Here is a 25,327-nt window from a genome sequence, read left to right as displayed (position 1 = left end):
CACAGCAAGAAAAACTGCAATGCGTTTTCGCCTCAGTTTTTCCTGCAGTGCTTTTTCGCTACATCCCACTACGAGGGGGCTTAGCCTAAGGCCTTTTCCACCACGGGAAAAATCGCGGAGTTAGGGCAAAATGGATGGGATTCTAGTAAATCCAATGCCCACTTTGTGGTAAAAACCGGTACGGTTTTGGAAATTGCAGCATGCACCATATACCAATAGAAATGCCATAGGTATAATTGTAACAGAAAGTCCGTGGAGGAAAGCTCTGCGAACTTTCTGTCTAAAACGCTGCAGGAAGAACCGCGATGCGATGCCACTGGGGTTTTTCCCAAAGTGCTTTTTTGCTGCAGCCTTAGCCTAATAGTGGATTATGGGTGGCAAATTGTAAAAATTTGGGGTTTGGCCACACCTGAATTCATAATGAACCCAACTTGTTACGAACCGGACTAGTCATCCTTAGCCACTGCAGTGTTCTTATCCTATTAAGCCCCTTGAACCAGTTATTAGATAAGGTAAGGGCTCGTTCACATCTGCGCCCGGGACTTTATTATGCAGGTTTCCGTTTCCTGCACAAAACAGGGCAGGAGACAGAAAACTGCAGGACTCTTTCATACCCATTCATTTGAATGGGTTTGAAAAGTGTCCGGCCGTGAGCGCCGGTGAGTGTTTTATGTTCTCCGCGGCTAAACCGTTTTTTTTTTTTAAGCGGACACAGAGTCGGACATGCAGTACTCTGTGTCTGGTTTTTTTAAAAAAATGGTTTCGCCGCGGAGAGCATAAAACGCTCACCGGCGCTCACGGCCAGACTCGGCATGACAGGTTTCCTGATAACTGAAACCTGATAACGGAGACCCGAACGCTGGTGTGAACCCAGCATTAGTCTGTATTTGAGATGTATTCGTAAAGAACCTTGCCTCTATTCTGTGATGCTAATAGCAAAGGCTGGATAAAAACTGCCCACATTATTCTCTGCTCTGCATTCTATCCATCTTTCTGCTATTTAACAACCCCAGAAAGCTAGCCAATCCTTTACCGCTACCAAATTTCTCATAAATCAGCAAAGTAATATTTTACTTTATAAAATGACTCTAAGATGAAAGAAATTGACCTTGACAGTAGGAGAGGTTAAGTGGTCCGAAGGTTCTGCATGTGCTGCAGGCTCTGCTGCCCGCTTCTATTACATGCCGTCGTCTTCCACCGTTCCATAGTGAACAAGCTCATCATCTTGTATAGGAGCAGAAAAATCTATTGTGCTTGGGCCTTGCAGGACGACCTGCCTTTCCGCAGCAATTCGTAAAACTATTCTGCAGGCCTAACTAGAATACAATAACATAATAGGAAGTGGAAAAAGATCTTTGTGTAAAAATGGCCCAATTTCCAACACGGGAATCTCTGATACATCATCCCCCGGTCTATTCTTCTAAGTCGCACTATTAGGGGAAATGGTTTGCTAATGGTATATTAGGAAGCCATAAATAATGCACATTATGTACCTGCCATGCTGCAAAGTATATATCTGATATACATCCATTCATGGATCAGTAAGTCACGTCTCCACTTAACAATGATCATACATTATTCCAGCTAATGTGGAGTTCACCGCAGCACACAATTTAATGACTATATCCCTCTGTAAATAGACCTTCCATCTTCTCTTGGTTATTGCTACGTAAAATACTGCTGATTCAATGCATTCCCGGAGTATAGATTTTTAGCGTGCAATTAAATTTGCACATCATCGTGGCACTATTTTCGTAGTGGTTAAATGAGGTGAAAGGCAAGGAAAAAAAAATAGATGAAACGGGAACGTGAGATCTGCAGGAAACTTTGCCTGGACGATCACATCACTGAGTGCATGTAATGAAAAAACCTGTGCTGATTATTGAAAGTGACAGCCATACAAATCAATGCATGTCACCAGCAGAGTGAAAGCAGATGTCTCAGATTAATCAGAATTACACGTTCACGAGAGAGAGAAAAGCTTACAAAAAAAACGCCATCTAAATAAAAGCAAACATTATGCGATCTAAAGGAAAAGCTCGGCTTCCATGGCGCGGTTAGATCTAAAAAGCTCACTCATGTATTTTTGATACAATGTAACACATAGAAGCTAACTGACAATGAACTTTTATCTTTGAATTCGGCATCGATCGCGATATTGATCAAGAGTTGCTTGCCAATCGGACAATGCTTAAACTTAACTCAGCAGGTCAGAAGCCATATGAATATCAATACGCAGTTGCGATGCGGCGACAGTTGCTGCCGTAGTGTCTCTTTAATGTCTCAATTGAAAATGTTATCCGGTGTGTGCCTCAATAGAGACGCATCGGTTTTGTTTGGTTTCTGCGAGAAGTATCTAATTAGCGACTGGTATTTCCTAGCATAATCCACAGATTTATAGTGAAGGGTATTAAAATTGCAACATGTTATGGGTAAATTAATGCCTATCATGTGTTTCTTCATTAGGATTCTATGGAAAGAAAATCTCATTAGTATGGGACTTGGGAAACCTGAGCTCTTTCAAGTCAATTCTTCTTAGTAGGTTAAACAATAGATTTAAGCCCTTTCCTGGGCTGTAACAATTGATAATTCTAATGTGAAAATTAATATGCAAACCGTAGAATATGGCTTTCTAGCAGCCACCGATTTCCAAAGCAATTATCATTATGTTACTGCTATGAAGTCGCCTTGCTACTGTCTTTAATTGAAAAGTGTGTATGTTTTATGTATGATACAATGTAAATAGACAAAGAATATATACAGGGACTCCTCATACAATGTTGACTGAATTCCCAGGATACAAAATGGCTCTCGGCAACTCTTAACTTTCCACTAGAAAGGTTCATATGTAACAGCACATGCTTAAAATATGCAATAAGGGCTTATTAACATGTTCTATTCATGTTACAATAAAAAGCATAATATGACTACATTGTGAGGTTAAAGGGGCTGTGCAGGATTATAAAATGGCTGATCACTGGTTCTCAGGAAGTGACATCACATCCGTTGATCACACGGTCATGCTGAAGCTCACTTTCATTGATTTTAATGGAACTGAGCTGTAGCATTTCTATGTGACCAATGGATCACATAGTTGAGCAGTCAAGTTTTCTAATCCTGCACATACCCTTTATCCTGTAAGAGTGACTCCATTTGTCATGTCACAATGTACATTAGCATTTTACACCAGATGTTTCCAAAAAAAATTAAGGACGGGGCCCCACAGGCCAGAAACACCGCAGGAAAAATCACTGCATTATACAGTAAATGCAAAGTGGATGGGATTCATGATCATCCCATGCCCGCTTTGTGGGAAAACCACAGCACAGACACACTGCGATTTCCAAAACCGGCACAGTTTTGGAAATCGCAGCATGGCAATTATATTTACGGAAATGCCGGCGGCTTTCCCATAGATATAATGGTAACAGAAAGTCCTTGGAGGAAAGCTCTGTGAACTTTGTTGTGGGAAGAACCACGATGCGTTCCTGCCACGGTTGTTCCCGCAGTGCTTTAGCACAGCATTTCCAGCCCGTGGGGCCTTAGCCTAATTGTAGTAATAAGAAATTACCCATATCCAATCATTGGAGATAGCTGATGTTCAGCACTGAATGTGGTGGAGGTGCACATTTCCGACCTACCTCCCATTCAAACTGAGATACAAAACACCCCAGCTCTTGTGATCACCGGGACCCCAATTAATCAATAAGTTACCCTCTATCAGTCAATTGCTGGTAACTTTTCGTTACTTGAATTGTGAAGGGGCAGTGATAAGCCGCCACATAGTTTTTATACATATAGCAACTCTTTATAAAAGTTGTTACATGTACATACTGGTAAAATTTTTATGTAACTGGTTAAATTTTTGTGTAACAAAAATTCTGCAGCCCCTTACTACGGTCATTAATAATCTAGTCCTTCCATGATAGTTGTATTTAACTCATCTCTCAATGTTACATATGTTTCTAGAGTCCCTCACTCTTATAATTGTTGGGACATTGAGACCCCCCAAAAGTAGAGATGAGTGAGTAGTATTTGATCGAGTAGGTATTCAATCGAATACTACGGTATTCTAAATACTCGTACTCGATCGAGTACCACTCGCTATTCGAATGGAAAAGTTTGATGCAGAACCAGCATTGATTGGCCGAATGCTATACAGTCGGCCAATCAAGTAGGTTCTTCTCCTACCTTTGGAAGTCTTCTCCGTGCAGCTTCCCCGTGGCGTCTTCCGGCTCTGAATTCACTCTGCCAGGCATCGGGCCTGGGCAGAGCTGACTGTGCATGTCTGCTTGTAGTGCAGGCATGCGCAGTCAGCTCTGCCCAGGCCCGATACCTGGCAGAGTGAATTCAGAGCTGGAAGACGCCGCGGGGACACTGCAAGGAGAAGACTTCTCGGAGGATCCAGCCCGACCCTCACTCATTGACTTGGTAGGGTTCGATATTCGATTCGAGTAGTCGAATATTGAGGGGCTACTCGAAACGAATATCGAACCTCGAACATTTTACTGTTCGCTCATCTCTAGTAATAAGTGTAGATGATGGGAAACCCCATTTAATACCTAAACTACCAACAGTGTGCCTTATGCCATATAGTTTAATGATAATTGACACTTATTATCTGTACTATTTTGTCTTCTAGAAATCTTAAAACGAAAATAATTTCTCAAAAAGCAAAACACTTGATATATAGGAATGATAAAATAGCGATTTATATAGTCTAGTATTAAAAATGGTAACAAAAATGGCTTACCTTTTCCAGAGAGAATGTCTTTGTCAGAGCAAAACCCCATCCAGCCTCGAAGGCTCTACGGATCATCGGGGCACTGGTTGTTGGTGGAGCACTTGCCAGCCCAAATGGATTCAGAAATTTCAATCCAGCCATTTCCACACTGATATCCACCGTATCGATAGGTGTGTAGAACAATGGCAGCTCTGGTTTGCCAATTATAGACACTCCATGTAATCCCTATTCAAATACATGAAAACAATTACACATAACCTACAGCTACTAAAAAGCCAAATTTTGGCTTGTCCATATCACCAAGTTAATTGCCTATGAGAAAACGGGTCTAATATTCTGTGCAATTGCATAAAGTTTGTGAAGTGGACGTCTATGTGTGTGATAGCTTCTGCCACCAGGGAGCAATAATTAATTATCCTAATTGACTTTCACCTCACTGGATTATTCACACTAAGATATCTGCGCAAATTCATTAGACTTTATCTAAGACTAAATTAATTCTGCCACGTGGCTTGGAAGAATATATAGTATGCTCTGCAGATGGTTAAGCTTAGATTGTATGGAAGTATTACTTCACTATCAAACCTATATTATAGCTTGGGAAGGATAGCTCTATAATATATACTGCGACATATTTGCATTTCTGATCTGCATGTGTAACGCTAGGTTCACACTAGCGATCAGCTTTCCATTCTTCAGGTCCACTTGGGGATCCGAAAAATGGAAATTGAATCCACTTAAAAGCAGTTACACACTGAAATCTGTGGACCCCATAGTCTATAATGGGGTCCACTGGGTTTCCGTCTGGTTTCTGCCTGAAACACGCAGAGATAAAAGTCCTGCTTGAAGGACTTTTCTCTCCGTATGTTTCAAGTGTATTTGGGGACAGAATCCCCAAACGGAGTACAAACACTGGTGTGAATCCGGCCTAACACATATTAGATGGACTTGCAAATGCATTATAAAATGTCTCTGTACACCAGTCATACAACACATGCAGTCACATGACAATGTGCCTGGAGATTATCTTATGCTTGTGTGATACTTTAAACACATGGTTATCTCCCATTTTTTCCTTCAATGTAGTATTGGACATTGCACATTATATGCCTCTTATCTTCACCGCTTTCTGTTCCCCAACCCTCTCTTCCATCTATTTTCTAGAGGGATCATGTTTCACATGCTAAGCAGCAGCATATTGAGCAGTGTCTAGTGGGCAACAGAACAGCAGAGACACTTCTTAATTGCAGATATGTATTGTGTTGTGTTGTATTGTTACATGAGTACAGTGGGCATGCAGGCAACTTGCTAGAGACAATCTTTGAACGAGGGGAGAGGGCTCATGGAAACTGATCATCCTGTCCACACTAATATACAAATGTGATACATTCTTGCATAGAAACAGATAGTATAAGCAATGTCCCACACAGCATTTTTCTTAGATTTGTCCAGTTCACTGTTTTCAGTATATCTCAACATCTATAGATTATATCTTCTACCAAGTATTTAAGCTATGATGGGTTTCTTATTTTAATTGCCATAGCTATGATAGAACATGAACAAGGACAATGGAACACAGTTGGGGGGGGGGGCACAACACAGAATTATAGTTAGACTTTCCTTCACCCTATATCTATATAGCTTGACTACAATTTTAGAAAGCAATTTTGACAAAAATCCTCATGAACTATACAGGCCTTCTCCGGTTGCACCAACACTGATTTAGAAACATAGTTTCCCTGTGATCTTGTTTAGTTGTTTTATTGGGTTTAGGAGCCAAATCAAATGATTCATTGAATACATTGACGTAATTTTCTTAAATTTTGCAATTAATTTTAACTATGGTTGAGACCATGTTCTGTGTGGTGAGACTTCCCTGGGGAAAAAACTTTATGTATGTTCCTATGCCAAATTTCTTTGTGTTGTACATTAATGTAGTGGTTTCCTAGAAATGAAGAAATCTGCTATAGTATTAAGGTTGGAAACCGCTATAGTAAACCGATATAGCTCTATTCTATGCATACAGTACATCTACTGCAACTTTATATATATATAAGAATAATAGCATACCTGTATATACTGGTGAATATACCAAGACGCTTGCTTCCCATCATTAACTGATTCCACAGTTGTATTAGCCAAACCAGCAAGGTCACCTCCAGCAAATACTCCAGGTTCACTGGTCGCCATTGTCTCAGTGTTAATTTCAGGTAAACCCCATCTGTTAAACTTGACTGGTCTCATGGCTTCAATAACTATAATAAAAAAGTACACAAAGCATTATTTTTTCATTGATTGATTTTTTTAACTTGCTTATACAGCGACAACATATTCTGTAACACTTTCAGATACTGATATCACACACTGTACCATCTTTGCCTGTTTGGGTCTCTGCACCACCCTCCGTTCACATGCTGCAGCGCAGGAGGCGTGTTCAGTTCTGATTCTTTGCTTTAGGTTGTTGCTGTGTCTGAAAATTGCTCTATTCCATCATCTTTGTAACTGATTTCCCACCACACCGTCTCTTACACTTTTATTTCCCTCTGCTCCTCAAATAGTTAACCTTAGCTTTAGCTGTGTGATTGACAGCCTATCTGTCAATCAAGTCTGGGGCAGGTTTTAGACTTCCTATAAACAGGTCAACAGCCCACACAGGTTTGCTGGCTATTGTGACTCTGTCCTTACTAAGCAGTTCTCTTTGCTATTATATTTACTGACTTATGACCTTTGGATTTTCTTGTGACTACTCTTTTGGATTGCGTTTTGGTACTGCTTTGTCTTTCTGGCTTTGACCTTTAGCTTGCTAACTCCTCTTCTGTGTTGTGTAGTCTTGTCTACATTTTGTGTTGACACTTATCTAGGGAAAGGACTGTCACCCAGTTGTCCCTGTCATTGGGCCAGCGAAGCAAGTAGGTAGGGACAGGGGCTAGGTTGAGTTGAGATTAGGACTCACTGTTTCTGTCATTCCCTTACTCCCAGGTTTCAGCAGCAGCAATGGGGAATTGCTCAACTAGTAATTCCCTTACACTCGCTGTCCCAAGTCCCATCTAGGGCTTATAACATAAATTTCCTATCGGCATGGCTTTGAGACTAACTATAGTTAGACTGGCCACAAAAAAGCTACAGTTTTCTATCCTCTTAAGATGTGATTGAGTGTTTGAGCTCACACCAGCATTAGGGTCAGGATGTGAATTTTACTGCTCCACCCCTATAGCAACATCTTTGGAGGCAGCTGTTCCCTCTGCTATGCTGACAGATGCACTTAGTGACATAACTAACTATAATTTTTTAGTTTTATAACATATTATTCTATCATATCCCAAAAGTTTATTAAAAACCTCATATTCAAAGGAAAGTCCTTCCTCTTTTCAGTCTAGGTAATAATACTAACAATTAATAGGCTGGTTTACAGTATACCTATGCTTTTTAGCTGTTTATTGCGATTTTATGATTTCTGATACCCCTACAAACCTGGAAACTATATAAAAATGGAAATGAGAAAAACATATTTCCAACAGGATTGAGAACAAGGAGACAAGCAGTTTTAAAGGACATCAAAGGAAAATAATCAGTGATTTTTAATCTATGGCAGTGTACTGCTGAATACACATCCTTCGCCCTTGACAGAAGGGTAAGCTGATGCATTAAATACATATACATAAGTGGCACCTTATATATCTGAGTCTCAATGGTTTTATTTTAAGACTTGCACTTAGTATTCTGCGGATTATGTAACTGAAAACTAGTACAATACAAACAAAACTGACTTTTTGGAAAGCATTACAGCTATAGAGGTTGTATATAAGAGATATTTGGTTGTATAGGATACATTATACATAGTTGGGCAACTTTGTTAAGACGGGGTATATACCAGTCATAATAAAGGTCCCGACTGGTGCAGGGACCGAGAAATTTATGAAGAGGCTGCAGACCCTGCACCAGAATGGATATCTACAACAAATAGGAACTGGCGTAGATCTCCATTACAACTCATGCCATGAGTTATAGTTAATCTGTAGGGCTGAGGTTTCCCTGTGCTGTCCACACCCTGCTCTGCCAACATCCCTATATATATATATATATATATATATATATATATATATATATATATATATATATATATATATGCGCACACTTGTACTAACTGGTTTCTGACTCAATACAAAATACTGTATTTATGATAATAATAGGAGGCATCACATGGCACTCATTTCATCCGCTTATATGAGTATGGACTACTGTTTGTCTATTACTTAAACTGGTTCCTTTAGGTTACATTATCTAAAGTATTTTGTAAAATCCATACACTATATTAACCCTCACACAGTATACTGACCTCTTTTCTGGCTCCCACATGGTCATTTCCATCTTTATTGTACCACGCACAGTAACAGTTCCCATTATTGTCCCCATATCATGTACTGGCCCTCACAGAGTAATTGCCCCTTTTACTATCCCCATATGTGCCCTTCACTGACCTCCACATAGAAATTTCACACCTCACACAGTATTTTCCCCTTTTTCTTGCTCCACACAGTGACATGAGAGTGACATGACATGCTACCTACTGGATTGTTCCAATTTTCACTTATTCTTTCCCACTACTGCCCACAGCCACCTCTGCTTTAACTCCAGCCTCTTGCTGTATACTTAAACTGGTATATGGTATACTGGTGTATACTGGTGTATACGTAAACTGGTGGGTGGTATCCCCTGGAGGTCAAAGCGAGGAACACATGGGCAAGAACGGGGATGGGTAATTTAATATTGGCTGTTACTTACTGGATTAATTCAGCAGGTAACGGCTTACTCATCTGTCTATTCACAATGGCCCCCTAGGTTTCTCCATTGGTAGTTCCACCACTGTTTGGGGAAAACATTGAGGTGGCATGTTTAAGTGAATGTTGAATCTAATCCTTTGATCTCAAGGAAGATAAGTTGCCACCAAAGTACTCTTGCAGTCACTCCCTTCCCCCTACCGAGAATACCAGCATGCTTCGCCAAACCAAACGGGGAATAGACGAGATGTAGAAAATAGTCATATGTCTAGCTTAGAATACTTGATGTATACATGTAGTCATCTTAAACTTTATTCACACTGTGTTAACTTACAACGTAAAAGCCACTGACTGTAATGGGGAAAAGCTTGACACGGCGTAAGCGCTCGGCTCATTCCGAGCCGTACACGCGAGCGCTTCTAAACACTTTCCATTCACTTCAATGGGAGAGCTCGTAAAGCTGGCTTTATGCACGCTCCCATTGAAGTGAATAGGAAGCATTTAGAAGCGCTCGCATGTACGGCTCAGAATGAGCCGAGCGCTTATGCCATGTCAAGGGGCCCTTAAAGTGACTAGGGACCGTTTACTTCAATCTGCTCCTCCTACTCTATAACATACGGTCTGCAGATTTGCCCTTCATTTTAATGGTGACAGGTTCCCTTTAAATGACACTTAATACTAGCAAATTACACAATTTCATGATCAAACACTGTAAAATGACATGATCCTCTAAAGAATTATTTCCTCTATCTATATGTGTTATTATTGGATATTTTCTGTGGTCGTTGTTGCTTCTTCATATTAAAGTGCTATATTCTGCGGTCCTTACAGTGGACTATGCATTGTATTAATTAACATTAATGTATTAAATGTATTTTTTACCATGTCTTTCCATTCACACCATGAAAAACTGAATATATTGACCTTTAACCGAGAAATGTGTTAATGTTTATACAGAGAAAATTATAGCATCAATTTTTTGGCCGTTCAATAAAGCCAGGACAGAATCCAGGCATGTATCTGAATAAATGCATGGGGTGCTTGAATGCTGGATTTGAGTATGATCCTGGTGTGATGAACCGGGGCAGTCGTACAGAAATAAATACATGTCTGGCTCTGAATTCAAATCAACAATTAAGGTGTATAAAACGCCAGAACATATTGTATTTCTCAGTTGCACAATGATTGCTAATGCATATATATTGTGCTATAACATAAAGCCTCATGCACAGCCATACAATTAATAGATCAAGATATTAACCCTAATGTATAATAGGGTTATAAGCTATTAAACCTGCTGAAATTATAATAAAATACAATATAACATAAACCTTATATTGTACTTTGCTACAAAGTTTAAACCTGCCAGTTCCAAAGCAATGGCAGACTTGCATCATGTGGGAAATCTGGCTACTATTATAGGGGAATTGGGACCATGGGAAGAATATGCAAATCTGTCTTCCATGATGTAATTAGGAAGTCAGGTGCCTCAGTGTTGCAAACCAATAGAGGGCGCTCACTGGAATGTGCAAGCCTGTCTTCCCTGATGTAATTAGGAAAACAGAATCTCAGTGATCTAGCCCAATAGAGGCTGCTCCCTTTAACAGCATGCTTGATCTTCCAAGAGGCCTTTGTTTTGCAATGATGCTGGGATTATTACCAGGTATAGTCTCTCAACCGAGGACGGCCATTTCAATGTTATTGCATCTCATCAGCCCGGTGTAGAGAAGACTAACCTGGTAGAGGTGAGAGGCTTAGACAGGGTTAGGGGGATATTGTCACTCCTTGGGGAGAGACCACCATATACAGTCCTATGAAAAAGTTTGGGCACCCCTATTAATCTTAATCATTTTTTGTTCTAAATATTTTGGTGTTTGCAACAGCCATTTCAGTTTGATATATCTAATAACTGATGGACACAGTAATATTTCAGGATTGAAATGAGGTTTATTGTACTAACAGAAAATGTGCAATATGCATTAAACCAAAATTTGACCGGTGCGAAAGTATGGGCACCCTTATCATTTTATTGATTTGAATTCCCCTAACTACTTTTTACTGACTTACTGAAGCACAAAATTGGTTTTGTAACCTCAGTGAGCTTTGACCTTCATAACCAGATGTATCCAATCATAAGAAAAGGTATTTAAGGTGGCCAATTGCAAGTTGTTCTCCTATTTGAATCTCCTCTGAAGAGTGGCATCATGGGCTACTCAAAACAACTCTCAAATGATCTGAAAACAAAGATTGTTCAACATAGTTGTTCAGGGGAAGCATACAAAAAGTTGTCTCAGAGATTTAACCTGTCAGTTTCCACTGTGAGGAACATAGTAAGGAAATGGAAGACCACAGGGACAGTTCTTGTTAAGCCCAGAAGTGGCAGGCCAAGAAAAATATCAGAAAGGCAGAGAAGAAGAATGGTGAGAACAGTCAAGGACAATCCACAGACCACCTCCAAAGAGCTGCAGCATCATCTTGCTGCAGATGGTGTCACTGTGCATCGGTCAACTATACAGCGCACTTTGCACAAATAGAAGCTGTATGGGAGAGTGATGAGAAAGAAGTCGTTTCTGCACGTACGCCACAAATAGAGTTGCCTGAGGTATGAAAAAGCACATTTGGACAAGGCAGCTTCATTTTGGAAACAAAAATTGAGTTGTTTGGTTATAAAAAAAAAAAAGGCGTTATGCATGGCGTCCAAAAAGAAACAGCATTCCAAGAAAAACACATGCTACCCACTGTAAAATTTGGTGGAGGTTCCATCATGCTTTGGGGCTGTGTGGCCAATGCCGTCATCGGGAATCTTGTTAAAGTTGAGGGTCGCATGGATTCCACTCAGTATCAGCAGATTCTTGAGAATAATGTTCAAGAATCAGTGACGAAGTTGAAGTTACGCCGGGGATGGATATTTCAGCAAGACAATGATCCAAAACACCGCTCCAAATCCTCAGGCATTCATGCAGAGGAACAATTACAATGTTCTGGAATGGCAATCCCAGTCCCCAGACCTGAATATCATTGAACATCTGTGGGATGATTTGAAGCGGGCTGTCCATGCTCGGCGACCATCTAACTTAACTGAACTTGAATTGTTTGTCCAAAATACCTTTATCCAGGATCCAGGAACTGATTAAAATCTACAGGAAGCGACTAGAGGCTGTTATCTTTGCAAAAGGAGGATCTACTAAATATTAATGTCACTTTTCTGTTGAGGTGCCCATACTTTTGCACCGGTCAAATTTTGGTTTAATGCATATTGCACATTTTCTGTTAGTACAATAAACCTCATTTCAATCCTGAAATATTACTGTGTCCATCAGTTATTAGATATATCAAACTGAAATGGCTGTTGCAAATACCAAAATATTTAGAACTAAAAATGATTAAGATTAATAGGGGTGCCCAAACTTTTTCATAGGACTGTAGGTGTGTGGAGACTTATTAAGCCTTTAGCACTCCACTGTGCAAGGGACCATGGGAAGAATATGCAAATCTGTCTTCCATGATGTAATTAGGAAGTCAGGTGCCTCAGTGTTGCAAACCAATAGAGGGCGCTCACTGGAATGTGGGAATTGGGATCATAGTGGTCTATATTTAGGGGCACTGTCCATGGTGCTGGATCGCACTCATTGGTTATAAATGGAAGTATTGCGGCACACAATGGAGGTTGTTGCATAGAATGGCAGTGCTCTTAGTAATAGAGGAAGCTTCTAATGGCATTATTATAATCAGCAGTGTTATAGGAAGCCCTAAATAGGATAATGTGGTATAAAAAATACTGCAGTGTACTGTACTTCATATTCCTCCGAACAATGGTCTGTAGCAGCTAAAATAGACTGAATAACATAAACTTTTTATCTAATCTGCAATTATTATATTACAAAGCAGGAATATCTTCTTTTTTTCCCCTATCAGTATGCCTTTGGAGTGTGGGAGGAAACCCACACAAACATGGGAAGAACATACAAACTCCTTACAGGATTCGAACCCAGGGCTCCAAGACTGGAGTGCTAACCACTGGGCCACTGTGCTGCCCCAAAGCAGGAATATCTGACCAGACTGATACAATGTAGAGTGTGTATCAAAAAATTCCGTATACTTGAGTCTACTTGAGTTTAAATTCCCGCTCCTTCTAATACTTAAAAGTCCAGTAGGTGGTCCTCCTTATCAAATGACAGCAATGTCTGTAAGGATAGTCATACAGAGACTTACTAGGTAGAGTAAAACCATCCACAGGATGCTACGCATAGAAAGAACAGTGTTGAGGTAAATAAATGACAACGTATTCCAAATCTATGCCCAAAAAGTTGTACGTATATCATCTCAGCTCCTTCTACTGTATAACACATTGACCTGCAGATACAGCTGGCAATCCATGACTACCAGAAGCTCCTCTCAGCCCATCATTGCCATGTCTCTCTGGCATTCAGCCATCTTCACATCTTAGCTTCTTCTGTTGCCTGACCAAAAGGACAAGCAGACATTCCCTGCTCATCTCTTAAAGGGCCAAATGCACCCTGTAACCAGTCTTTGGCTTACCATCCATGTTTCTATATTATATAAGACATTTTCCTATGTTTCTTCAATGTCTACTTGTATACTGGACCATTCATATTAACCCAGATCTGAACCTGGTCCTCCGGTCCTGACCTCTGTCTGTTTACTGCTAAAAAGTGCTTTTTTAAGTTCATGGCATTTTGTGAAAATGGTGTTTGCTCTATGTGTGCCCTTCTCTAGAGATGTCTAATGTAAATTAAACAATAGCACCCAAAACAAATGAATAAATGAATAAAACATCTATTGTAAACATTTAACATTTTAAGTTGCTGTATAGGAACCAATAAGTATTTGGACACCCATGCAAATGAAGATATCTGCGGTCATGATGGACGTCACACCTTCCGTCATTAAATAGGAAACAGCATTAGCTTTAGTCACATGCAAGATGCCATGGAGTGCAGAGTTGTCCGATTTCGAGAAAGGGGTAATTGTGGGGTACCACAAAAATGGTCGATCCTTAAGGGACATAGCAAGCGAATGGAATTGCCCAAAATCAACAGTGGCCTATGTGATTACGAAGTGGAAGGTGAACGGTGATTGTCGGAATGTGCCCCGAGTCAGCAGATCCCCGAAACTGGGAGAGAAACTGGCCAGAGAAACCGCACCCAACCGATGGCTCACATACACCAGGAGTCTCACCAGGCATCCGGGAGTATTGTGTCCATCAATACCATCCGTAAGGAAGCATCTGCTGGGGTCTACCAACTATTGGATAGGAAGAAATGTTGTTTTTCTATTCTACCACACGTGTCCATATACTTATTGGTAGACAGTGTATAATGTAAAATAATAAATAATTTATAAAATAAGAAAAAAGAAAGAAAACTTTTACAAGTGTGAACATTAGGGATAGATTCTTATTGTATTTATTGGAATGAGGTTTAGGATCATTTGTGAGTTCCTTCCAATATGCTGAAGGAGGTGAAAGTTATTTAACCAGACTCCAGTTGTGTTCATCCCAAGCTATTTTGGTGACATTTCATTACGATGATTATCTTTGGGGAAGTCACACCTCTTATATTTATAGTCTGACTCCCTTAGTCTTGTACAGACCATTTAATTTTGTAATTAATGGTACTTAAACCTTTTCCACATTATGACATTTAAGAATCATATCTGCAAGTGCTATATAAAAGACTGACATTTTTACACACCATATTGAAGATGATGGAAATCATAGATCATCCACCCTGCTACTGGGCATGTGACATATGGTGCAAGCTGGATTTTCTTTATCTATACCAGTAATGAGTTGAATAATAATGCACATGCTATATAGGTTTTAATTGACTGAAAATCCCATATAGTTGGTTTATAAGTTGACCCATATTTTCAATCAGTTAGTAGAACAGATGTAGCAAAATTTCACTTGACACAGTTAAGGGATTTTCCCATAACCAGATTTATATTTGGGGACAATTAAAAGTTAAACATATAAATAATTAAAAATTCTACTGGGTTTTAAAGGTTTTCTCCGACCATCTTAGTGCTAACAATCTTTCGTTGCAATCAGTTGCCAATGACTACGTTCTACGATCTGGCACTTGGCAGAAACCCAACCATAGCTTCGTCAACAAAACTTTTAAAAAGTTATAGACAACAGATTATATTTTTTTTCACATGGACCCAAAAATGTTAATAATATCAAAACATTATATCTACCAGGTGCCAACTGAAAGTGCAACTTGTCCTGCAAAGAATAGGCCCTTACATGGCTATGTTGACAGAAAAATAAAAAAGTTTATGAATTTTTTAAGGTGGAGATGGAAAATAAGAAGAAGGGGGTCGACACTGTGACCTTAAAGGGGTAATGTTCATGTTCCCTTTGTGTTGTGTTGCATAGAAAACAAATCACGTGCAGTTTTCAATTAGAACTTAAAGGGGCTGTCCAGAATAAGTTGAAAATTAACCCCTAAACTAAACTTCCTTCCCATCCTATCTTATAATTTACTTCAATTTAAAAAAAATCTATAATTACCATATCCATATCCATGGAGAAGTTGAGGGACATTTTCTGATAAGCTAGTGACATTCCGTTTCCCCACTTCTGAAAGAGAACGTCACCGTTACCCTTCCCCCTTCCCTATCCCCAGCAATACTTACAAAGCCTTCCTGTGTCCAGGGAATGGCTTCTCCTCCTCTTCTTATCTTCTAGCAGTGGGCAGAATAAGTTAGCTAGGGAGATTGGGAGGGGCTAGGCTAGTGAGACAAGGAGGGTGAGAGGGACTAGGCTAGTGAGACAGGGAGGGTGAGAGGAGCTAGGCTAGTGAGACAGGGAGGGTGAGTGGGGCTAGACTAGTGAGACAGGGAAGGTTTTCTAACAGAGTGAGAGAGGAGGGCTGAGTGACAGGGTACTAGTGTACCAGCTACATAGGAGGCTGCATAGCAGGAAGCTAGTATCAGGTAAACAAAGGCAGAGGATGCAGCAGCAACCAGAGACACCCAGAAATCACTCCAAACACTGCTAAAGGTACATGGGTGAACTTATTAGCACTAACAGACTTTTTAAAAAAAAAAAAAGATTTTCTGTCCGGAAAACCCCTTTAAAGAGATACTAACACATTTTAAATGTACATTTTCAACGGCTCTGATCAGTGATAACATTAACCACAGCCATTTAACCTCTTAGTTTCTGAAGTCAATAATGTCTGTATGTAATGCCTATATAAGGAAGTCGAGAGTGTCCATTGTTATTGTAGGGTTCAAATCGATTGTTGTTTTCTCATCCATCCAGACAGATTGGATGACATGTTTAGCAGAATGATGCCATTGCAAAATCAACTTAGCCTACAAAAAACAACTCTTAAATGGCTGATATGGTCATTGTAGAGTGGGAGTTCTAGTACCTGTAATCAAACACTCTACAGAGATATTAGTATAATGTACAGTATAGTTCCAATGCCACATTACACTTACTTTCATAGGCCGGATTTTCGGGAGTTTTGCCTAGAATAATCACTAAATTATATATAATATATATATATACAAAATCATTGTGGGGTCTGTTTATTTTTTTCTGTTTTCCAGTTATATATTCAAGTAAATTCTATATATTTTTTTAGCCAGGTAAACATTGTCCGGGCGCAGGTGCTGGGGGCGAGCGCAGACATTGCTAGGCAACTAAGTAAAGTGAAGAGAAGAGAGCTCTGCTTTTTAATGGTCCATGATGTGCACTGATGTCCATTTCAGTTTTAATTGCAGGATGTTTTCATGAAAGGCAAACATACTCTGATTATCCCGATGGAATACAAAGACATATGTTAACATATGACTGAAGACTCTGTATTACAGCCATTTAATATAAGGACAACAAGTAAATGTTTAGATAAAAAACCTAAGTATAAACTCAAACAATTAGATTACATGCATAGAGGTGTAATGTTACTAAGTACCTTTATGTAGGAGTAGCATTTACCATATATATATATATATATATATATATATATATATATATATATATATATATATATATATATATATGATAAGATAAGATATTCCTTTAATAGTCCCACAATGGGGAAAATTCAGTGATACAGTTTCATAGATGGTACAGTAGTATATAGCAGGAGAGAAACACATAGAAGCTCAAGGCAGATAGAGAAATCCTAGGAATCATAGCAACTAAAAAGAAAGAAACACAGACACACTGCAGGATCATTTAGTTCTCTGTGCAGATTGATGTTAATAATAATAATTATAATAATAATAATAATAATAATAATAATAATAATAATAATAATAATAATAATAATACAGCCGACTTGGTTGTAGGACACGAGGAGGGGGGTCACAGCATGTGGATATAACAAGCAGAAATTTTTTTGCAGAGGTGGAGGACATAAGCAGCTATCATGATAACATGTGGCAGTTCCTTTGGTAGGTGGTGAGATCTCCTGCTCACAGCTGATAGTTCGGTATCTTGCATCAGCACTATTGTCCTTTTAACCACAAAAAATGCCCCAAATGTCCTTCATCACAAGCCGTCCTCCTCCTCCTTACCACAGTGTTCTACTGCCCCAAGGAAGTCAGAGACCATCCAGGTATACATGGTGCTGCTCTCTTGCCAAGCTTCCATAACTCCTGGGGTAGGTGGGTGATGGTAGGTTCCCAGGTTGTAACAGTGTCCCACGTGTCCACAGTAATAGAAAGAAATACCAGTCAGCTGTAGCATCTTCACACATCAGCAATTGACGCCGGAAATCATCTCCTTGAACGAAGAAGTCCGCATTTCCATGTAGGTTTCTCTTCCATGCCGCATGTTGAGCCATGCTGTCCTAGCTGGGGGGATGGTAACAGGCACATGTGGAAACCAGCTGAACCAGGTCTTGAGTCCATGCTTTATAATGGAAACAAAAGGAACAAAAAACTCCACAGGGTCTTCCATTCGATCTATAGTTGCTAAATTCATAGTGCTAGATTGCTTGGTTACCGGATTCTTGAAGATATAGAGAAAAAGAGTGAAAAAGGAAAGAAAAAGTTTGCTCCCAGCTTGGAGCACTGCATCAAGGCAGCCAGCCTCTCAGGGGGCGGCGCCTAAAAAAATATATAAACACACTGTGCATGCCCGCACTACAAGAAAATGGCCGCTTACAGTCAAAGCGGCCATTTTTTTGTAGCGCGGGCATGCGCAGTCGGCTCTGCCCAGGCCCGATGCCTGGCAGAGAGAATTCAGAGCCAGAAGACGCCGCGGGGACACTGCACGGAGAAGACTTCTAAAGGTAGGAGAAGAACCAGCGTTGATTGGCCGAATGTATAGCATTCGGCCAATCAACGCTGGTTCTGCATCAAATTTTTCCATTCGAATAGTGAGTAGTATTCGATCGAGTATGAGTATTTCGAATACCGTAGTACTCGATCAAATACCTACTCGCTTATCTCTAGTCCTCATGTTTTGGAGAACACCATCAGCCATTTTAATTAGGGAAGTTTTAGGGTTCAATAAAAGTTCCCCCTCAAACATTCTTACTTTTTCATCCAAAGGCGAGACCACAAAGCGTCTTGTTCAATGTTCTGTATAACGTTTATCAAGGCTTTGTGTTTATTTATTCATATTTCTCTGGCTTTTTCCTACTGGTTCTCGCTGCTTATTAGACGGAATGTGCGGATCTAAATCACGAGCAGACAACTTGTAGCTATTTAGTTGCTGATTCAAGAGTAACTTGCCTTGTGCTTTACATCTGGAGGATAAAGCACAGACTTAGCCGAAAATGCACAGAAGGCTTTAGTCTGATTAAAATACTGATGGATGAATGAACGGGAATTCATGGAAGAAATGTTTACTTATTTTCTATAATAAATGATAATGAATACGTTTAATGCAAATATATTTTTCTATTTAAAAAAAAAAAAAAAAAATATTTCCCTACTGGCAAGATTTTACATGTCCAATTTATTCCTTCCAGCCAAGAGTATCCCATTAAATGAGTACAAGCTTGTCCTCTAGTTCCAGCAGTGCCGCTTCACTGGAACGATTTGGCAGATGCAAGAAACCAAATTAAAATGTGACTGGCATCTGGTGCCGCGGCTCTTGTGATTTCATGCTATGTCAAAGATGCTTTCAAGTCCAAGGTCGGTCCAACAACCATGAAAATAGGGGTCTTTGTTTTACACAGAGAAGCCTCCACATTTTGAAATTTCAACAGTCTTAGATGACTGGTTTATTTTTTTATTTAGTCAGCAAGGGCTCGCCTTCTGCATTGCTTCAGTCCGGCATTGCAAAGCGCTCTACGAAGAGGAGCTGACAAACTGAATCAGGAGCGGCGATTAAATAGAGTAGTAAGATATTGTGTTCTCAAATGGTAAATGAATACATAAAAAAAGCAAATAAAATTATATCACAAGCAGGAAATTGTTAAAGAATAATCATTTACCTTGGATGTAAAAGTGATCTAATCTACTCTGAAAAACTACTCAACTTTTTGCTGGCAGTACCATCTCAGTATCTGGTTTGCCCAGGTGAAATACTAAAAAACTAAAGTGCATAAAAGTGAAAATATTGGGGGCAACACAGAGCAGCGCTGAAGTCCTGGGTTCAAATCCCACCAGGAACAACATCTACAAAGAGTTTGTATGTTCTTCCTGTGTTTGTGTGGATTTCCTCCCATTCTCCAAAAACATAATGATTAGAGATGAGCGAGTAGTATTCGATCGAGTAGGTATTCAAAATACTCGTACTCGATCGAGTACCACTCACTATTTGAATGTAAAAGTTCGATGCAGAACCAGCATTGATTGGCTGAATGCTATACAGTCGGCCAATCAACGCTGGTTCTTCTCCTACCTTTAGAAGTCTTCTCCGTGCAGCTTCCCCGCGGCGTCTTCCGGCTCTTCATTCACTCTGCCAGGCATCGGGCTTGCACAGTCGGCTCTGCCCAGGCTCGATGCCTGGCAGAGTGAATTCAGAGCCAGAAGATGCCACGGGGACTCTGCAAGGAGAAGACTGTTCGCAGGATCCAGCCCGACCCTCACTCATGGACTTGGTAAGAATAATTTGATTGAACGTTGCCTACCCCTGAAACGAGTATTTTCCCCCCATAGACTATAATAGGGTTCGATATTCGATTTGAGTAGTCGAATATTGAGGGGCTACTCGAAACGAATATCGAACCTCGAACATTTTACTGTTCGCTCATCTCTAATAATGATAGGGAAAAAAAATGTCCATTGTGATCCCTATGTGGTTCTTGTCTATCTCATCATTACAGTCTGGATTTAGGCAGAAGTGTCAATAAAATGGTTATAATTCATTAACACTTCAGCACTGACATTTATTGATTGACAATGAAGAAAGTCAATGTATGCAATATTTTTTTTTAAGAATTAGCCCACACTATTGCATATTATATGTCCGGAGTGAAATACTGTCCATATGGCAATAAAGTAAAGCATATCTGACGCACTAAATGTCGCAGGATTTTACCATGCAGGACTTGGAACTACCTGAGCTGAAAGACAAGATGGCACCATTGCAATGCCAGTGAAGTAACTTGGCATCATTGGGAATATAGGCTTAAGTCCGATCAGTTCACCATCTGTGTGGACGTTGAATGCTATGCAAATTTCGACACAAGCCTCCCATCAGCCAAGTGGAGTCCAAAAATATTCTGGAAGATTTCCCATGAAGCTTTAATAAATGGAAATCTGATTTTACCCTTCATTGTGGTTAAAGGGGTAGTGAAATATGGACAACCCTACTTACCAAAAGAATAAATAATATATATTGTTTGCTATTATTCTTAAAATATTTAACAATCAGTACCAGGGTCCATATAAACATATATATACACTCACCGGCCACTTTATTAGGTACACCATGCTAGTAACGGGTTGGACCCCCTTTTGCCTTCAGAACTGCCTCAATTCTTCGTGGCATAGATACAACAAGGTGCTGGAAGCATTCCTCAGAGATTTTGGTCCATATTGACATGATGGCATCACATAGTTGCCGCAGATTTGTCAGCTGCACATCCATGATGCGAATCTCCCGTTCCACCACATCCCAAAGATGCTGTATTGGATTGAGATCTGGTGACTGTGGAGGCCATTGGAGTACAGTGAACTCATTGTCATGTTCAAGAAACCAGTCTGAGATGATTCCAGCTTTATGACATGGCATTACATTATCCTGCTGAAAGTAGCCATCAGATGTTGGGTACATTGTGGTCATAAAGGGATGGACATGGTCAGCAACAATACTCAGGTAGGCTTTGGCGTTGCAACGATGCTCAATTGGTACCAAGGGGCCCAAAGAGTGCCAAGAAAATATTCCCCACACCATGACACCACCACCACCAGCCTGAACCGTTGATACAAGGCAGGATGGATCCATGCTTTCATGTTGTTGACGCCAAATTCTGACCCTACCATCCGAATGTCGCAGCAGAAATCGAGACTCATCAGACCAGGCAACGTTTTTCCAATCTTCAATTGTCCAATTTCGATGAGCTTGTGCAAATTGTAGCCTCAGTTTCCTGTTCTTAGCTGAAAGGAGTGGCACCCGGTGTGGTCTTCTGCTGCTGTAGCCCATCTGCCTCAAAGTTCGACGTACTGTGCGTTCAGAGATGCTCTTCTGGCTACCTTGGTTGTAACGGGTGGCTATTTGAGTCACTGTTGCCTTTCTATCAGCTCGAACCAGTCTGGCCATTCTCCTCTGACCTCTGGCATCAACAACGCATTTCCGCCCACACAACTGCCGCTTACTGGATGTTTTTTCTTTTTCGGACCATTCTCTGTAAACCCTAGAGATTGTTGTGCGTGAAAATCCCAGTAGATCAGCAGTTTCTGAAATACTCAGACCAGCCCTTCTGGCACCAACAACCATGCCACGTTCAAAGGCACTCAAATCACCTTTCTTCCCCATACTGATGCTCGGTTTGAACTGCAGGAGATTGTCTTGACCATGTCTACATGCCTAAATGCACTGAGTTGCCGCCATGTGATTGGCTGATTAGAAATTAAGTGTTAACGAGCAGTTGGACAGGTGTACCTATATATATATATATATATATATATATATATATATATATGTATATATATATATATATATATATATATATATATTACTGCAGGGATGACAATGTAACAAAGAAATAAAAGTAATTAATAATTAAATATACTGAAAATACAGGACTACAATATATACTGAATAATAGAAACCTTTAGCATAATATGTAACAGATGAAAGAGCCATAGGAAAATAAACATTGCTCTACATTCAATAGTTCCCACTTTATCAATAAAGAATATTTCATGGCTTCGGCGCATAATAAGTGGATATTTGCATATTTTCTAGACAGCAAGTAGTGCTAAGGTTTCCAAAAGATCATGTCACTTTATTTGCAACATGGAAGAAATATATGTACATTTATTATTGCCACTTATCATTTCTGGAATCGGACAATGATCTGGAAGCTTCCAACCATGTGCATTGTCAGTAACAAGGATCACTATGGCAGAGGATTGAGACTTAATAGCATAAAAATACAAGTTGCAAATTATGAGCATCACCTTTCTGATTGTACACACCTTGTAAGCTCACACTAAGAATATACACTTACAATGTAACAATGTTTTGAACTTTTGACTATCCTGCTCCATATCTCACCATCCACCACAGCTTGGAACGTGAGACTACTATCAACTTATAGACAATCATCTTGGCTATATTATACATAAATTTGACTTACAACTATTTAGCATATTAATAGTTATGCAGATTCTTGTTACTGTTTTGCTCCAAAAAATCTAATTATATTTTTTTATTATTTTATTAGCATTTGGTAAATCCACCTTTGGTTTTCAACATGCCTGAATCCTTCTGGGGATTCTCTCAATCAGATTCAAGCATTTCTTAACCGAAAACTGATCCCAGGTCTTCACTAATCTTGATCTTGGCATATGCTTCTAGAACACTAGGTTGTCCTTTTCATACCCATAGTACTCAAGTGAACAAAGTAACTCGTAGGGTACTCACATATAGCAAAGCATTGAGACTACCATCAATCCTGGTCAAATATCCAACAGTTGGCCATGAAACAACCCATATCATCTGGTATCGTCCACCAAACTTGATAGTTCCATTTTTCGATCCTTTAGACTCATTTTCCCTTGTTTCTTCCAGGAGCAATACAGTAACAATGCAGGTACATGACAAGAATCTGCTTAATTAATAATATGCTAAATAGCTGTAAGTCAAACTTATATATGAGATAAATTGTCTCTAAAATGTTGGTTGGCTCATGCCCAAAGCTGTCGTGGATGGTGAGATATGGAGCCTGAAAGTCAAAAGTTTAAAACATTGTTACCCTTTTACTTGTCAGTGTATATGGAAATGCTGACCTGTATTCGTGTAACTAAAGAACTGTGCTTGACTGTGATAGAAAGTTCTTATTAAGCTGCAATATCAGCCTGACCGCTTGTCTATGCTTCTGTCTTCATCAGTATCTGCTCATCCTTTCCATAGACTTCTATGGACACTTTAATAGTCATCTCATCATTATCATAGGCAGGATTACAATGTAAAATAACACCTATTGTATGCATGGGCAAGTTATAAAAGATGGCAGCCCCCTTAGCAAAATATACAATCAGAAAATAAAAGCAGATTGAAAAGAATATTCATCAGTATCTGGTTTTTATAGGTAAAAAATATAGATGATACCTGGGTTTAAGACAAGAATTGGGCATGTCTTACATTATTCCTTACCAACTGTGGAAAGATTAGTCTACCATTCAACGTGTATGGGGTGCCCTGCATTTGTGTATATAATGCCCAAACTTATGTTGGGAGTAATAAGGATCAGGCTATTGGATTTCAATGTGTTTGATTTGTTTGTTCTGATGGGAGATAAACTGCCACCAGAAGTGTCTGGCATAGACTTTCTCCTGTCTTATTAAGTACATGGTTGGACTGACTGCGCATGTGTATAGCGGAACAGAAGGAACGGCTTTGGCTGAATGAGCATTTAGCCAATATCTATCTATTGTGTATATCCAGTGGAAGACTTGATGTGGGATTTATTGTGTATCTATTGTGTGGAAGACTTGACATGAGATCTATTGTGTATCTATTGTGTAGAAGACTTGGAGTGGGATCTATTGTGTATCTATTGTGTGGAAGACGTGACGTGGGATCTATTGTATATCTATTGTGTAGAATACTTGACATAGGATCTATTGTGTATCTACTGCGTGGAAGACGTGACGTGGGATCTATTGTGTATCTATTGTGTGGAAGACTTGACGTGGGATCTTTTGTACATCCATTGTGGAAGACTTGACGTGGGATTTATTGTGTATCTATTATGTGGAAGACTTCACATGAGATCTATTGTGTATCTACTGTGTGGAAGACTTGATGTGAGATCTATTGTGTATCTATGGTGTGGAATACTTCACATGGGATCATGTGTATCTATTGGTGGAAGACTTGATATGGGATCTATTGTGTATCTATTGTGGAAGACTTGATGTGGGATCTATTATGTACTGTATCTATTGTGCGGAAGACTTGATGTGGGATCTATTGTGTATCTATTTTGTGGAAGACTTGAATTGGTGAGACCAGCACATTGGTTGGGTCTTGGTGATCTAGAGTAACATCAGGTCATCCTGATCTAAAGTAACTGTACAAGACTTGTTGGATATAGAAGCAGGGGAGCTTTAATAATAGGGACAGATCTTTTTGGAATTTGGGTTTTTAATTCAACTAGAGATGACCTGGACAGACTTCGAGCCAGTTCTTAAA

At 39.7% G+C, this 25,327-nt stretch overlaps 1 protein-coding gene across 1 annotated transcript in view; it reads right to left on the bottom strand.

The window, feature by feature from the left end:
* DPYD (dihydropyrimidine dehydrogenase) overlaps positions 1–25,327 on the bottom strand; it is a 655,808-nt gene that overhangs the window by 305,212 nt on the left and 325,269 nt on the right. The window contains exons 12-13 of the mRNA XM_075286742.1: positions 6,815–6,999; positions 4,754–4,969 (exon numbers count right to left, since the gene is read on the bottom strand). Of these exons, the coding sequence (XP_075142843.1) occupies positions 4,754–4,969; positions 6,815–6,999 (401 nt within the window). The remainder of the gene's footprint in view (positions 1–4,753; positions 4,970–6,814; positions 7,000–25,327) is intronic.

Source organism: Leptodactylus fuscus, chromosome 9, assembly GCF_031893055.1.
Source record: "Leptodactylus fuscus isolate aLepFus1 chromosome 9, aLepFus1.hap2, whole genome shotgun sequence".
NCBI lineage: Eukaryota > Metazoa > Chordata > Amphibia > Anura > Leptodactylidae > Leptodactylus > Leptodactylus fuscus.
This window is presented reverse-complemented; position numbering and strand designations above follow the sequence as displayed.